Source organism: Lampetra fluviatilis, chromosome 34 (assembly GCF_964198595.1).
Source record: "Lampetra fluviatilis chromosome 34, kcLamFluv1.1, whole genome shotgun sequence".
In the NCBI taxonomy this organism is placed as follows: Eukaryota; Metazoa; Chordata; class Hyperoartia; order Petromyzontiformes; family Petromyzontidae; genus Lampetra; species Lampetra fluviatilis.
In genome coordinates this window covers 10,930,628-10,944,977 of record NC_136308.1, presented here as the reverse complement: position 1 = coordinate 10,944,977, position 14,350 = coordinate 10,930,628, and the positions used below count along the sequence as shown (strand labels likewise).

Below are 14,350 nucleotides of genomic sequence, written 5' to 3'. Positions count from 1 at the left end.
CAGAAGGCGTACAACTCAAAAACAGTGCAATATCAGAGTATTGAGAGTTCGGGGTAAACATTTACACTATGAGATCTCTTTTACCAGTGGCAAAATATTACTTGAAGCGTTCCCCCTATGTGTGTAATGGGGAACGCCGTATATTTTAAAAACATACCCCACATAAGGCGAAAACCGCCCCCATTCGCGAACGCTATTGGTCCAACCGCACCGCGTGACCGGCTGCACGACCCAACCGCGTATTTGAAAACGTAATACAGATTAACAAAACCCACCTTCGATTGGCTCAATGGGCGGCACGTGACGCGCGGAGGCGGCTGCGATTGGCTGTGGCGCGCGCGGAAAGAAAGCGGCAGAGAGGCAGAGCGAGAGGGGACCGCGGGCAGTGGGGACTGCGGGCCGGGTGAGTGCCGGGCCCTGGGTCCCTGTGACCGCGGTGTGGAGTTGGGATCTCGGTGAGCGTGGGCCCTGGGTCTCGGTGACCGCCTTGTGGGGTTGGGATCTGGGTGAGCGTGGGCCCTGGGTCCCTGTGACCACGGTGTGGGGTTGGGATCTGGGTGAGCGTGGGCCCTGGGTCTCGGTGACCGCCTTGTGGGCTTGGGATCTGGGTGAGCGTGGGCCCTGGGTCTCGGTGACCACAGTGTGGGGTTGGGATCTGGGTGAGCGTGGGCCCTGGGTCTCGGTGACCGCGGTGTGGAGTTGGGATCTGGGTGAGCGTGGGCCCTGGGTCTCGGTGACCACAGTGTGGAGTTGGGATCTGGGTGAGCGTGGGCCCTGGGTCTCTGTGACCACGGTGTGGGGTTGGGATCTGGGTGAGTGTGGGCCCTGGGTCTCGGTGACCACAGTGTGGAGTTGGGATCTGGGTGAGCGTGGGCCCTGGGTCTCTGTGACCACGGTGTGGGGTTGGGATCTGGGTGAGCGTGGGCCCTGGGTCTCTGTGACCACGGTGTGGGGTTGGGATCTGGGTGAGCGTGGGCCCTGGGTCTCGGTGACCGCCTTGTGGGGTTGGGATCTGGGTGAGCGTGGGCCCTGGGTCTCGGTGACCGCCTTGTGGGGTTGGGATCTGGGTGAGCGTGGGCCCTGGGTCTCGGTGACCGCCTTGTGGGGTTGGGATCTGGGTGAGTGTGGGCCCTGGGTCTCGGTGACCACGGTGTGGAGTTGGGATCTGGGTGAGCATGGGCCCTGGGTCTCGTGACCACAGTGTGGGGTTGGGATCTGGGTGAGCATGGGCCCTGGGTCTCGGTGACCACGGTGTGGGGTTGGGATCTGGGTGAGCGTGGGCCCTGGGTCTCTGTGACCGCGGTGTGGGGTTGGGATCTGGGTGAGCGTGGGCCCTGGGTCTCTGTGACCACGGTGTGGGGTTGGGATCTGGGTGAGTGTGGGCCCTGGGTCTCAGTGACCACGGTGTGGGGTTGGGATCTGGGTGAGCGTGGGCCCTGGGTCTCTGTGACCACGGTGTGGAGTTGGGATCTGGGTGAGCGTGAGCCCTGGGTCTCGGTGACCACGGTGTGGGGTTGGGATCTGGGTGAGCGTGGGCCCTGGGTCTCTGTGACCACGGTGTGGGGTTGGGATCTGGGTGAGCGTGGGCCCTGGGTCTCTGTGACCACGGTGTGGGGTTGGGATCTGGGTGAGTGTGGGCCCTTGTTCTCAGTGACCACGGTGTGGGGTTGGGATCTGGGTGAGCGTGGGCCCTGGGTCTCTGTGACCACGGTGTGGGGTTGGGATCTGGGTGAGCGTGGGCCCTGGGTCTCGGGGACCACGGTGTGGAGTTGGGATCTGGGTGAGCGTGGGCCCTGGGTCTCTGTGACCACGGTGTGGAGTTGGGATCTGGGTGAGCGTGGGCCCTGGGTCTCGGTGACCACGGTGTGGGGTTGGGATCTGGGTGAGAGCGTGGGCCCTGGGTCTCGGTGACCGCCTTGTGGGGTTGGGATCCCAGTGAGCAGGGTCTGGACTTGTGAGTGTTATGCTGTGTGTGTGGGAACCAGTGTTTAAGTGCGCCGTCTGGACATCTGTCGTAAAAAAAAAGCTTCGTAGCTCATCAGATTCCTCCAGTACAGTATAAAGATCCTGTGTGTGTGGCGTCTCTTGAAGGCGCACGTGGGGGGCGGGGAGCCACGGTCGCCATGAGCGAGCTCAAGGAGTGCCCGCTGGAGTTCCACGATTTCCGCGCAGTGGAGCACACGCGCCAGTGCCCGCGCTACACGGCCGTGCTGAGCCGCCCGGCCGAGGACGGCGTGGGCCCCGAGGAGCTGGACACGCTGCAGCTCGAGCTCGAGACTCTACTGGCAGCGGCGTCGCGCCGCCTGCGCAACCTCGAGACGGAGATCCAGGTGTGGTGGTGGTGGTGGTGGGGTTGAGGGTGGTCGGTGGTGGTTGAGGTGTTGGGGTAGAACCGGGCTGGGGAGCGAGAGATGGGATGAGTAGAGGAGGAGGAGATCCCAGGTGAGGAGAGAGTGGAGGGGTGAGCGGAGAGATGGGATGAGCGGAGGAGAGATCCAGGCGAGGAGAGGGTTGAGAGTGCAGGGGTCAGAAGAGTAGAAATCCAGGATTGGGATAGGATAAGTGAAGGAAGAGATTCCAAGTAAGGAGAGAGAGTGGAGGGGTGAGGGGAGGTACCAACGGACTGAGACCCCGGTGAATAAAGGGTGAGCAGAGACATGGGGTGAGCAGACGAGAGATGCAAGTGAGGAGAGTGGTGTGACACAGATGAGGGGATGGTGATGAGTGAGCTGGCAGTCCTAATGAGGTGCAGGGAGAGACCCAGGTGATGAGGGGTCGCGAGGCGCGGCTGGTTAAGGGGATCTTTCAGTCGTGTTTTGAGCCACGAATGCATTTGCATACCTGTCAACTCATACGGTTTACCTGTATTCTTGTACAGGGAGTTTTCAGGTCCATACGGCGTACAGCCGTTTCAATACAGGCATTTCTTTTGGTCTATTTGTTTGTGTATCTCCCTTGTGGTGAGACTTTGTAGGATGTACTTTGAGATTTATAAGGGCATGGGGTGACCAATAAAGTCTGAATTGGTCTGTGATGAGGTAGGCACTGATAAGGGGTTTAAAGATATGGCACCATGACCCCTCCCTTGCCCCCCCCCCTCTGTTGTGGTGCCGCACAGATCCTGACCGACTGGCAGGATCGTAAGGGCGATAAGAAGTTTACGAAGGCGGCCGAGCACGTGGCATCCTCCACAGGCAAGCACGGAGGCAGCAAACCCAAGAAACAGAAGCCGGACAGCAAGGGGAGCCATGGGTGAGTGCTTTCGGGGGACCTTACTGCCAGCCAGTCTTCGAAACTACACACAATAATCATACCTGTCAACCCATACCGTTTACCCGTATTCTTGTACAGGAAAATTTAGTTTTGAGTTCCATATGGCGTACAGCCGTTTCAATACGGACAAAGAAAAGTGTCTTCGTTTGTGTTTCTCCCTTGTGATGGGACTTTGTGGGATGAACGTTGAGATTTATAAGGCCACGAGTTGACCAATAAGTTATGAATTGGTCTGTAATAAGGTAGGTACTGATAAGGGGTTGACGCCATCTCGCTTGCGTGTGCGTGTGCGTCTCCTACCAAACGCGACTTCACGCGCGCGGTGGGTGACCCCGCTCGTGTTTGCATGGAGACGTTTAGCACGAGCAGAAAATGTAAAAGATCTGAAAACCCCAAAAGAGGTGTGAAATTGTCCTTAAATATCCCAAAATCCTAAATGTTTTCTTCCACAACTCATCCTTAGACTTTCTTGATGTTTCTGACCCAGGTTTCTCTTGACAACGTCTCAATGGCTCTCGTGTACACGTACACTCTGTTGTCCCGTTAAGCGTGTTGTTATCATAACGCTAACTGGATATAACGCCATGAATATATTAGGGAACACATGTTTTGTTATGCCGCGGATGTGAATTGGATATAACGTGATCGAGAGAATGGAACTACGTCGCGCGAGTAGGAATAAGCAGCTGTACGGCTGCTTCGTCGTAGCGTGATCATACAAGGCATTGGGATGCTTCTCGATGCTACCCACGCGCCTCAATCTTTGTTTGGCCTGCATACGCATCTCACGTGTTATTGTGGACTGCTTTACGCCCTCTATTATATATTAATTATTATAATGAGATTTTCCCATAACGCGGTGTTCTTCAGGAACGGAACTACCGTGTTATAGGAGAACAGACTGTCCAGCCCTTTTTTCCACTAATGACTGAGGGCCACCTCACTCCACACGGGTTGTGGCGGTAATTTGACCATACTTCACCATGCTGGCCAGTGCTTTTTGGTGAAGGCGCAGGGAGCATCGTAGAAGTTCGGTACAACAATCGGCTTTTCTTATCTTCCCCTCTTCTCGGTGGCTCATGCCTGGTTTTAACATCATCTGCATTTATCTGAATAAATGTCATCTACCCGTCGATTCCTCCGAATGCCGCTTGGCCAGAGATGGCTGCAAAAATCTCATTCAAAGTTTAGACCAGAAATTGGCCTGCGCGTCAGACAAAATACGCCCTTCAAAGTTGTTGTTTTTCATTCAACAACGCGAGGATGTTTTTGGAGACACAAAGTCACCTGAAATATGGGACGAGCCTGGCTCAACCTCTGGCTCCCCTCGGGAGGTTCGGCCTTCCGTCGTTTGCTGACGCTAAAGTGACCGGTGGTGGGGCGGCGTGGTGCCGGTAGCGATGCCGAGACCGTCGGTGCGGGTCGCAGGCACGGCTCGGCGGGGGCGGGGGGCGCCCACGGCACGGGGGCAGGCGGTGGGGGCCATGGGCCCGGGCGGCCCAAGACCAAGAACCTCCAGCCCAAGTTCCAGGAGTACGAGTTCCCAGACGACGTGATGGACGAGCCCCGGGCGCCCAAGAACGACGCGCCCAGCCGGTAGCACGCGCACGTAGCACGCACATGCGTACTCGCAAAATGCGCGCACGCGTGCACACGCATACGTGCACGCTATGGCGCGCACAAAAATCCACACATTTTAAACCCACATTTACACACGCCAGAAGCACACACATACACCAACTAAACGTCGGGTTTACTCTCCAACACACCGGTGTGTTTTTGTTTACGTGACAAACCTTACTAATTGGCCGTGTCGGGTGGTGGCAGGTTTAACGACACATTCATATTTACGCAATCTAACCCAAAAAAACCTTTATTATGGATGACATTGGTCGCGAAAGCCTACCATGTGTTAAACTGATGCACAATTGCACGAACGTATGCGCGCACAAGCAACTGTAGGCTCACACTCACATTTACATACATGCACGCACGTGAAAACTTGCACAATTACACACGTACACGGCCATATATGCACGCGTGCGCAAATACGAACGTGTTTGCCGACACACATAGTTACATACAGGGACACCCGTATTTTCTCTCAAGTGCGCACAACAAAATAAAGCGAAGATCCCTTCCCTGTCAACAGACTTTTAGCTCACTGCACTACAAACCCGGTGACCTATGTAACATTCCCATTTGATAAATATTTCAACTCGTTCTGGGCCTCCCCTAGGGCGATTCAGCCTTAAATTGGTTCCTGGTGCGTTGTGTAAGCATCAGCATTGGGGAGACGATAGCAGTCAGGCGTAGTGCTGGCCACCCACCTGTTTGTTTGCTGTACGGCCTTCAATAAGGTGCTCGCTAACAGCACTTGCCCCACCAGTCTGTTAACGCTATACAGGGGAATCTTTGTCTTTTGCGCGTGATGCACAGCTTCTGGGCGTCAGTGGAGCCGTACTGTGCCGACATCACGGCCGAGGAGATCCGAGTCCTGGAGGAGCTGCTCAAGGTTCCGGAGGATGAGGCCGAATACTACAAGGTGAACTCCCACCCAGGAGTCACCCTGGCGGGCGGTCCCAGGCGCTGCCCCCCCCCTCCCATCTCCATGCGTTGCTCATTGCACGTGTGCGTTGGCTGGGCCGTCGTAGGTGCTCGCTATCAGGACTTGCCCCAGCTTTAATGGGGGGGGGTTCTTATTTTAGCTGGGTCATGTAGCCCATGCCAGCCACCACTTGCCCCAGCAGCTTTCGTTTGGATGGATAGAGGGGGATAAATGGATGCGGCACGGACTAGAGAGGAAATGGGCTGATCTGGTACAGGCAGATGTGGATCTGAGTGAACTTGCCGCTGACCGAAGCCAGCGGTGTCAAGATCGCCCTCTGTGGAGGAGGCTCGTGAAGGATGCCACTGGACAGTTGGAGGTTGTCGCCCTCCGGCAATAACAACGGGCAGAGTTCTGGGCGGCTAAAACGTTGCAAGGTAGCGCAGTTGGGAGCACACGTGGTGCATCTGCCAGTCATGTCAGTCAGCCAATAACACGGGTCTGTCCTGTGACCTGCCAATGATCCTCTGACGCTTTACGTGCAACTCGCCTTGCATGAGCGCTGTGGTGACATCACTGCTGCTTCGTAGAAAAGGATGGTTATTGGGGGTCTGTCAGTATCTGTGTTGGGATTGTAGTCGGGGCTCATATAACGTGTTGTGGGCTCATGTCGGTGTGTTTTGTTGTGTGTGTGTGTGTTGGAGGGCAGGTCCCCCCGCTGGGCAAACACTACTGCCAGCGCTGGGCGCAGGAGGACCTGCAGGAGGAGCAGAGGGACGGCGCTCGCCCTGCAAGCGCGGCCGACAGGAAGAAGGGGACCCAAGGCACCCTGGGAAACACAGGTCAGGGGTCATTGGCACCAGAAGCGCAAATTTTTAAAGGTGTGTGGCCACAGCCACCGTCGGATTCTCAGTGCGGACGTTTTTCCGGAGCGCGGCAGGAACTGTGCGTGCGTGTGCAGAGGTGGACAACCTGATGCGGCGTAACGATGCGGGGACGCAGAACGAGCAGCCGGAGGACGCGTGCCCCTTTGGGCCGCTCACCCAGCGCCTGGTGCAGGCACTCGTGGAGGTAATGGCCGCGTCCACCCCTGAGCAATTGGTTGTGCTTCTTGGTTGCCTGCAACCAGAGACGACGTCCACATTATAAGCAGGCGATTCGTTCGTGCGACCTGATTGCTCGGGCGTGAATAAGCTGTCGACGGCCGTGGGTGCCACGCGCATGGCAAAAAGCAACGTTCTTCACTGTGGCTCTTCCTGCCGGTAGTGTGATCATCATCACCGTCATTTACTGTTTACAGCCAGCAGTGCACCCACATGTGGCTCTATTGAAGGGGCATAGCGTAGAATGTACTATCACAGTGGTAGCAAATAATTATGAATGTCTGCCGAAAACTGTCATTATATATACACATGTAAAATATACACACTTGGCTATTTGCAGAACTCATGGGTACTTGTTGGCTCTTGGCCTTTTACAGGTTCGTCACCCCTGGTTTATGGCCTCCCTCCCATGATGCAGTACATCTCAAAGTGCCAGTGGAGTCATGACTCGTATTCATTCGCCAGATGGCCACAAAGTGGTAATACAGCAGTGGGTTCTGAAATCCGTGGGGACGTTTTGAATATTACTCCCTTGTGTGCCTGTGGTTACTGTGGGTACTGTGGTTCTCTCAAGTATGCAAAACTTGCCATTTATGGAATTGGTCAAAGGACCCAAAGTAGTCGGACCCTCCTAAACAGAGTCTCCGGACTCGGCAAGGCTTCCCCAGGTAAAAAAATGAATGGCATTGTTGCTGAGCACACAAGGCTCTGCTGGTTGTAACGATGGTGTCTGCCTTGCAGGAGAACATCATCTCACCCATGGAGGAGTCTCCGATCCCGGAACTGGCCAGCAAGGCCAGTGAAGGGGATGGGGCGGCCACATCCCCCCGCAGCCAAGCCAAGCCGTTCAGGTAGACGTGTGTGTTTGGGTGAGGATCTGCATCGGTCCATGTTTGTTCGATGGACTGGTTACCAGCAGTGTCAAGATCGGCCTCTGTGGAGGAGACCCGTAAGCAACAATGGTGAGTGGTTAACCTATTTAAACTATTTTTTTTATTTTTGCAGGTAAGGTCCACTGAGCTGTGTAGCTCTTTTTCAGAAGCGACCTGGCCATAAATGAAAGCTCAACGAAGCGGCTTACACGTGGATATTTATAGCAGCCAAATACTCTAAATGCACGTTTCTAAATGTTAGGGAGAAACTGGAGTACCCGGAGAAAAATCCACATGACCACGGGGAGAGACACCGCAAACTCCAAATATACAGCAGGCGTCAGGGTCGTGATCGAACCCACGACCTCCTGTGTACTGAGCGGAGTCGATAAAATTTCGCCAATTAGTTACTAGTGTGTTTTAGAGTATACCTACAATATTTACAATTACCTTGAAACCCCTTGTTTACGTGACAAACCTCACTAATTTGCTGTGTTGAGTGATGGCAGGTTTAACGACACATTTATATTCACGCAATCTAACCCGAAACACCTCTTACAGATGATATTGGTCACGAAAGCCTACGTGTTAAACTAAACATCTCTCGACTGCGTAGTTAACATCTCGCCAGAGCAGAGGAGCGACCCTCACATCAACGATCCTGGTGACCCAAATTCGATTCCCATGCTCGCTGACAGCACCTGAACCACCAGTCTGTTCATCTCTATCCCAGAGGATCTTTGTCTTTGTAACGTGCGCCCGCGAGCGCCGTACCCATGTGCAGGACCTCACGTGTCTGTTGTGCGTTGGTACGTGTGCGTGCGTGTGCGTACGTACGTGCGTGTGCGCGCGTTGGCCCACCTCAGCGTGCCGCACACCAAGTCGCTGGAGGCGCGCATCCGGGAGGAGCTGCTGGCGCAGGGGCTGCTGGACTCGGAGGGCCGCGGCGGGGAGGACTCCGAGGACGAGGTTCTGGCCGAGCTGCGCAAGCGGCAGGCCGAGCTGCGTGCCGTCACGGCGCACAACCGCGCACGAAAGCAGGACCTCCTGCGGTGAGGCCCTGCTTGCTCAAATGAGCATTGGTGCATTGGTGCATTGGTGCTCGTCTCAGACTGCTTTTTGTGTTTAGTTTGTTGTCCTTCCCCTCCCCCCCACACCTCCGATTAGCACAATTGGCTACGTACGGTGCGAAAGAAGTTCAACATACATACATACGTCTCCTGCTTACATCTCTGAGCCGGTGGTAGAAATTCTACATTTCAATGGCAGGGACGAGTGTCTGTCCGTAGAACAAACCAACTGTTTGACTTTCCCACGAAGTGGTACCTGTTTTATAGGGCCCCCAGAGGGATGATGGGCTGAGTAAACCCCAACCGGGATTTATCTTGGTGACCTTCCCGTTGTGAGCCGCTCGCTCTACCGCTAAAGCCACCTCACCAGATTGCCCATCCCACCCGAGCGGATCGATTCATCCCACTGGGACATTTGATGAATTGTCGCAATTTCAGAGTCGTGGATCAATTCATGAATGGTTTTGTTTAACTTAGTGGTGAACGGCTCGCGCCTCTCGCGGTTGCATGGGCAACGTGAACTTAGCTGCGTGCGACGTATCATCCGCGCAATGGGACCACGTCTATCCGCTGCTGGATGAGAACCTCCCAAAGCCCTTATTATTTGTTTCTTTCGGTTAAGTCACGTCTAAAGATAAAATAATAAATTAAATTAAATAATAGAATACGACGTTTCGATTGCAACACAAGCAATCATCATCAGGTATAATGAAATAGCGACATAAAATCTAACCAGAAAACTATAGACAGACATATTAGCAGACAGATATCACCAAGATACATAGCGACTTGTTTTCTCTGCCTGTGTCCTCTCTTTAGATTGTTCACACTTAAATTCTAACTTAGCAATCTTTGAAATACGTAATCAACCAGGCTATGCGTTAATTGTGTGTTGACCGACCCTCTGTGTTGTATTACATTACATTTCGATATTTTACTAGGTTATTTAATTTTAGTGTGTCCTTCTCCTGATTTTCAGGCTTGCTTGCCGTGCCATCGTATTCGCAGCACCACGTCTGTTGACCACTCATTGATATGCTAATTTTTTCTCTAACCCTCCTCCCTCTCTCTGCCTCCGCCCCCCCCCCTCTGTCTATTTAAGGCCACCACACAGAGACGATCACCCCTCTCTGTTACCTGTGTTGCTCTCGCTATGTATCTTGGTGATATCTGTCTGCTAATATGTCTGTCTATAGTTTTCTGGTTAGATTTTATGTCGCTATTTCATTATACCTGATGATGATTGCTTGTGTTGCAATCGAAACGTCGTATTCTATTATTTAATTTAATTTATTATTTTATCTTTAGACGTGACTTAACCGAAAGAAACAAATAATAATTCCTGCAGTCACGAAAGTTCTAAAATTAAGATTGAACCACTTCTACGGGGAAGTTTTAAGCTTATCTTTTTTCTCTCTCTCTGGCGACTTGTTTTCTCTGCCTGTGTCCTCTCTTTAGATTGTTCACACTTCAATTCTAACTTAGCAATCTTTGAAATACGTAATCAACCAGGCTATGCGTTAATTGTGTGTTGACCGACCCTCTGTGTTGTATTACATTACATTTCGATATTTTACTAGGTTATTTAATTTTAGTGTGTCCTTCTCCTGATTTTCAGGCTTGCTTGCCGTGCCATCGCATTCGCAGCACCACGTCTGTTGACCACTCATTGATATGCTAATTTTTTCTCTAACCCTCCTCCCTCTCTCTGCCTCCGCCCCCCCCTCTGTCTATTTAAGGCCACCACACAGAGACGATCACCCCTCTCTGTTACCTGTGTTGCTCTCGCTATGTATCTTGGTGATATCTGTCTGCTAATATGTCTGTCTATAGTTTTCTGGTTAGATTTTATGTCGCTATTTCATTATACCTGATGATGATTGCTTGTGTTGCAATCGAAACGTTGTATTCTATTATTTAATTTAATTTATTATTTTATCTTTAGACGTGACTTAACCGAAAGAAACAAATAATAATTCCTGCAGTCACGAAAGTTCTAAAATTAAGATTCTCCCAAAGCCCGTCACCATCTCTCTCGTGGTGTTTCGCTTTGATGGCCAACGTCGCGCCGGCTGTCGGGTCGATTTCATTCCTCTTAGCCCCTGCGGTGGTCGTCCCCCCCGGCACACTGCCTCCCTTCCCTGACAACGTTCTTGGCCGCTTATCGTCGTACCCCACTCACGTGCCCAGGCCCAAGCACTTGGCTTGACGGTCAATGTGATATCTTTTTTAACCTCAGCTTGTTTGTTTCTATTCTTCTGTGTGTGTGTCGTATATATATTTTTGGGAACAACAGAATTACACAATTCAATGCACGTGTTACAAGCTTGAGAATACATTTTAGTCTGTTAACCCTTGCCCATTCCGATGACGTACGTCATCAGTTTTTCCTCCGATTCTGCTCCGATCGACGTACACGTACGTTACGTACGTCATCGGAACGGATTCAAAATTAAAAGGCTATGCGGGAGGGGCGTGTGCGGCACAGTTTGGCGCCAGCTATCGTAAAGTTGCGGTCGTGTCGCTACGGTTCTCCGCCGTGAGTAGCGACGTCTTTAAAAACAGCGGCACTGCTACTATGACGCCTCTAAGTAAAATTAATGCCGAGCCGCTTGCGCATTTACGAGATTCGGCGGTGAACGGGGACAGCCACACGATGCAGACGTCTCGGAATGAGAAAGTTTGTAAGTAATATTATAATAAATAATAACAATCCTTACAATTACGTTGCGCCTGTAACGTAGCTCAAAACGTCTAATGGCAGCTGTCCAACGTGTGCAGTGCGAACCTGAACACGGCACCGGCCTGCAAGTGGCCACCGGTCTGCCAGCAGGGGGCGATGTTTCTATTGGTCGTTCCAATTTAAGTAAATTTGCGGTGTAATTTTTCGAATCGCTGAGCAAGCCTCTTTGTTGCACAGTAACACCTCGATTTACGTTTCCCCATTTTTACGTCATTTCGCAAGCACATCGTCGTTGTGTTCCTAACACAGCTACCCGATTTGCGTCGCCTCAAACCCACACTCGCGTCGCCGACAGCATCGTCTGTCCTTTCTCGTTATCCGTCGTCCTCTCAGCCTTCACTTGCCCCACCACCGTACTGCTACCCTGTAAACCGCTCCGATTGACGTCGTTTTGATATTCTTTGTCGCACATTTACAGGGACGCAATCCCCCGACGTAAACCCAAGGGGGTTGTATTACTCATATTACGGTTAATACACCGGCGGTATTAACCAGGCCAGCCGGGGCGGCTTGAACTGCCAATCCCTGCAACAAGCGGTGAATGCGCCACCGCTGGACACGCGTCTCTCTGCCCCCGAGGTTCGGGTTGGCGTGTACCGTTATGCGTCTTCTCGCGCAGGATGGCGCGGGAGGAGATGCGGCGTCAGGAGCTGCGCGCCCGCGCTCGCGTGGCCGACACGGAGGTGATGGAGGCCTACCGGCGCATCATGGGCGCCCGGCAGAAGAAGCGGACGCCCACCAAGAAGGAGAAGGAGCACGCCTGGAAGGTGCTCAAGGAGAGGGAGAGCATCCTCAAGCTGCTGGATGCGTGAGGACGGCAACGGGTTGGGCGGGGGATGGGGGGAGAGAGGCCATCGCCGCGTCGTCGGCCCTCTGGGGCTCGCGCCTGCGCCGTTGTTTCCGCGAGGGGAGATGTTGGCGTCCCGGGGGTGTGGAGGTGATAGCCGATCCTCGCGTGTGTCGCGATTTGACGGGTTCGTGATTCCGTTAAACGGTCAGTTCGTCTCGTTTTTGAGCGTCTCGTTGTCGCGTTGCCTCCCCTTCGTTTGTACAGTTTTATTTACCCCCCACTCGCCGACACTTGTAACGTGAGCGCGTCGTCTGTATAGTTCGCAAGTCGCGACTTCTCGCGCACGATTTAGGTAACGTGTGCATCTTGAGAACAGGAATCGATTTGAACCCGATGCACCGTTACACGCCCGGTGGGTAGGGTGCTAGGCAATCGTCTTGCTGCGTTTCCACGACCCCGAAGAAGCCGGCTCATCGTCCTGGATGCCTCTCCCATTACATCCCATCCCCTCCTGTGGCCTGGGAGGGAAGAGATAAGAGATACAAATAATGCAGGCCTGGTGTGTGTTAGGAGTTCCCAAGTAAGTATCTTGATTTATGCTTTTCAGCCGTGTTTTAGATGTGCACGGCCCCGAAACTAACTTCAGCGATGGGCGCCAATCGCCACACTTCTCGCTTCCTCATTGAAGCCACGATGCCACCGCTGGTTTCCAAGGGCGGGCCCGGCTGACGGCGTGCAGCTCGCAAGCGAGCCAAGCAGAGGCCCTGCACGCAGGTCGGTCAGCTGGTTCCGGTGAAGCCAGCGTGGGAATTCGGCCTGAGCCAAGTTGCCCGGCTCGCGAACAAACCGGCACGCTTCCCAGTGGCAGTGGAAAAGGCAGCATTGGTATTGGTGTGAAGGGTTTAGAGTCTCGGCTAGTGCTCGTAGCATTAAGAAAAGGTCAGGTGTTAACCCCACAGGTAACATCATTAGGAGTTCGGGGCAGGGTTAGTGCTGTTTTAAGGGGTTAGGGTATCTGGGTAGTTCTGTGACGTGTATTGAGGTAGTGGTAGTGTTTTGCAAGAAGGTTTTGGGGTTGTGGTTTTTGCGCAGGTGTTAGGCGTTCGGTTGTGGATATTTGGCGAGCCGTCGGGACCCGCGCGTGTATAGCCTCGTCCTCCACAAGTAGCGTGTGTGTGCGGTGCGGTCGGTGTGTGAGTGGTTTCTACCTTCGTGTATGTGTGTGGTTTGTACTTCACTTTGAGTGTGGTCGCGACCTATGTGTGGTTTATAACCGTGTGGTCAGTACCTGACTGGTTGGTATTTGTGGTGGGTTTGTACTCGTCTGTGTGATTTAGTGTCCGCGAGTGGTTGGTTCCTGAGTTTTGGTACCTGGCGTGTGGTTGACGTTGGAGTGCGGTTCTGTGGTTCTGCTCCACGTGGGTTGCACATGACAAGTTAAAACAAGAGCAATGTTGAGTTGCTGAACACTTAATAAATATTTTTGAAATCCCAAGCGCTTGCCGTGAATCCCACAAATACGTGCCGCTTTAAATACGGCTGCAGCTCGGCCTCGTAGAAGAGCGTGGTGTATTATTAGTCGAAGGTCGTGTGAACGAGTGCGTTAGGTGAGATCGTACACAGGCGAATGTGTTGTGTGTCGAGTGTGTGTCCCAAGTGACTGTGGGAATTAATGTCTCCGGGACGAGTGACAAACTTTCCGGGGGGAGGGATCGTTTTCTACTTTGGTTGCCACCCCGTCGTTAATCTTGACCACCGGCCATCATCCCTTCCTGCCCTACTAATGTGTCCTGCCCAAGCTTCACTTTTATTTTTAACACGAAGGCTTTTGCGTCGAATATACATAATATTAAATATTGACTTAAAACTTTCGTGTGTCTGCAGAAATTCATATTCTTGGGTCTTTCGGTAAAGTCACATAGATCGGTTCAAATAAAATTTGTGTTATTTT

At 52.9% G+C, this 14,350-nt stretch overlaps 1 protein-coding gene across 2 annotated transcripts; it reads left to right on the top strand.

The window, feature by feature from the left end:
• The first annotated feature begins 345 nt into the window (after positions 1–345).
• TADA3 (transcriptional adaptor 3) lies at positions 346–13,922 on the top strand. Of its 2 annotated transcripts, none has more exons than XM_078872509.1 (10): positions 346–403; positions 2,092–2,330; positions 3,119–3,252; positions 4,672–4,869; positions 5,713–5,818; positions 6,531–6,663; positions 6,783–6,892; positions 7,666–7,775; positions 8,663–8,848; positions 12,229–13,922. In XM_078872509.1, exons 2-10 carry the CDS (start codon positions 2,124–2,126, stop codon positions 12,419–12,421), a joined length of 1,377 nt encoding a protein of 458 aa, XP_078728635.1. In that variant the 5' UTR covers positions 346–403; positions 2,092–2,123; the 3' UTR covers positions 12,422–13,922. The 2 variants fall into 2 exon arrangements, with proteins under 2 accessions (XP_078728635.1, XP_078728636.1); XM_078872510.1 differs by having other exon boundaries at positions 384–455.
• Positions 13,923–14,350: the final 428 nt, after the last annotated feature.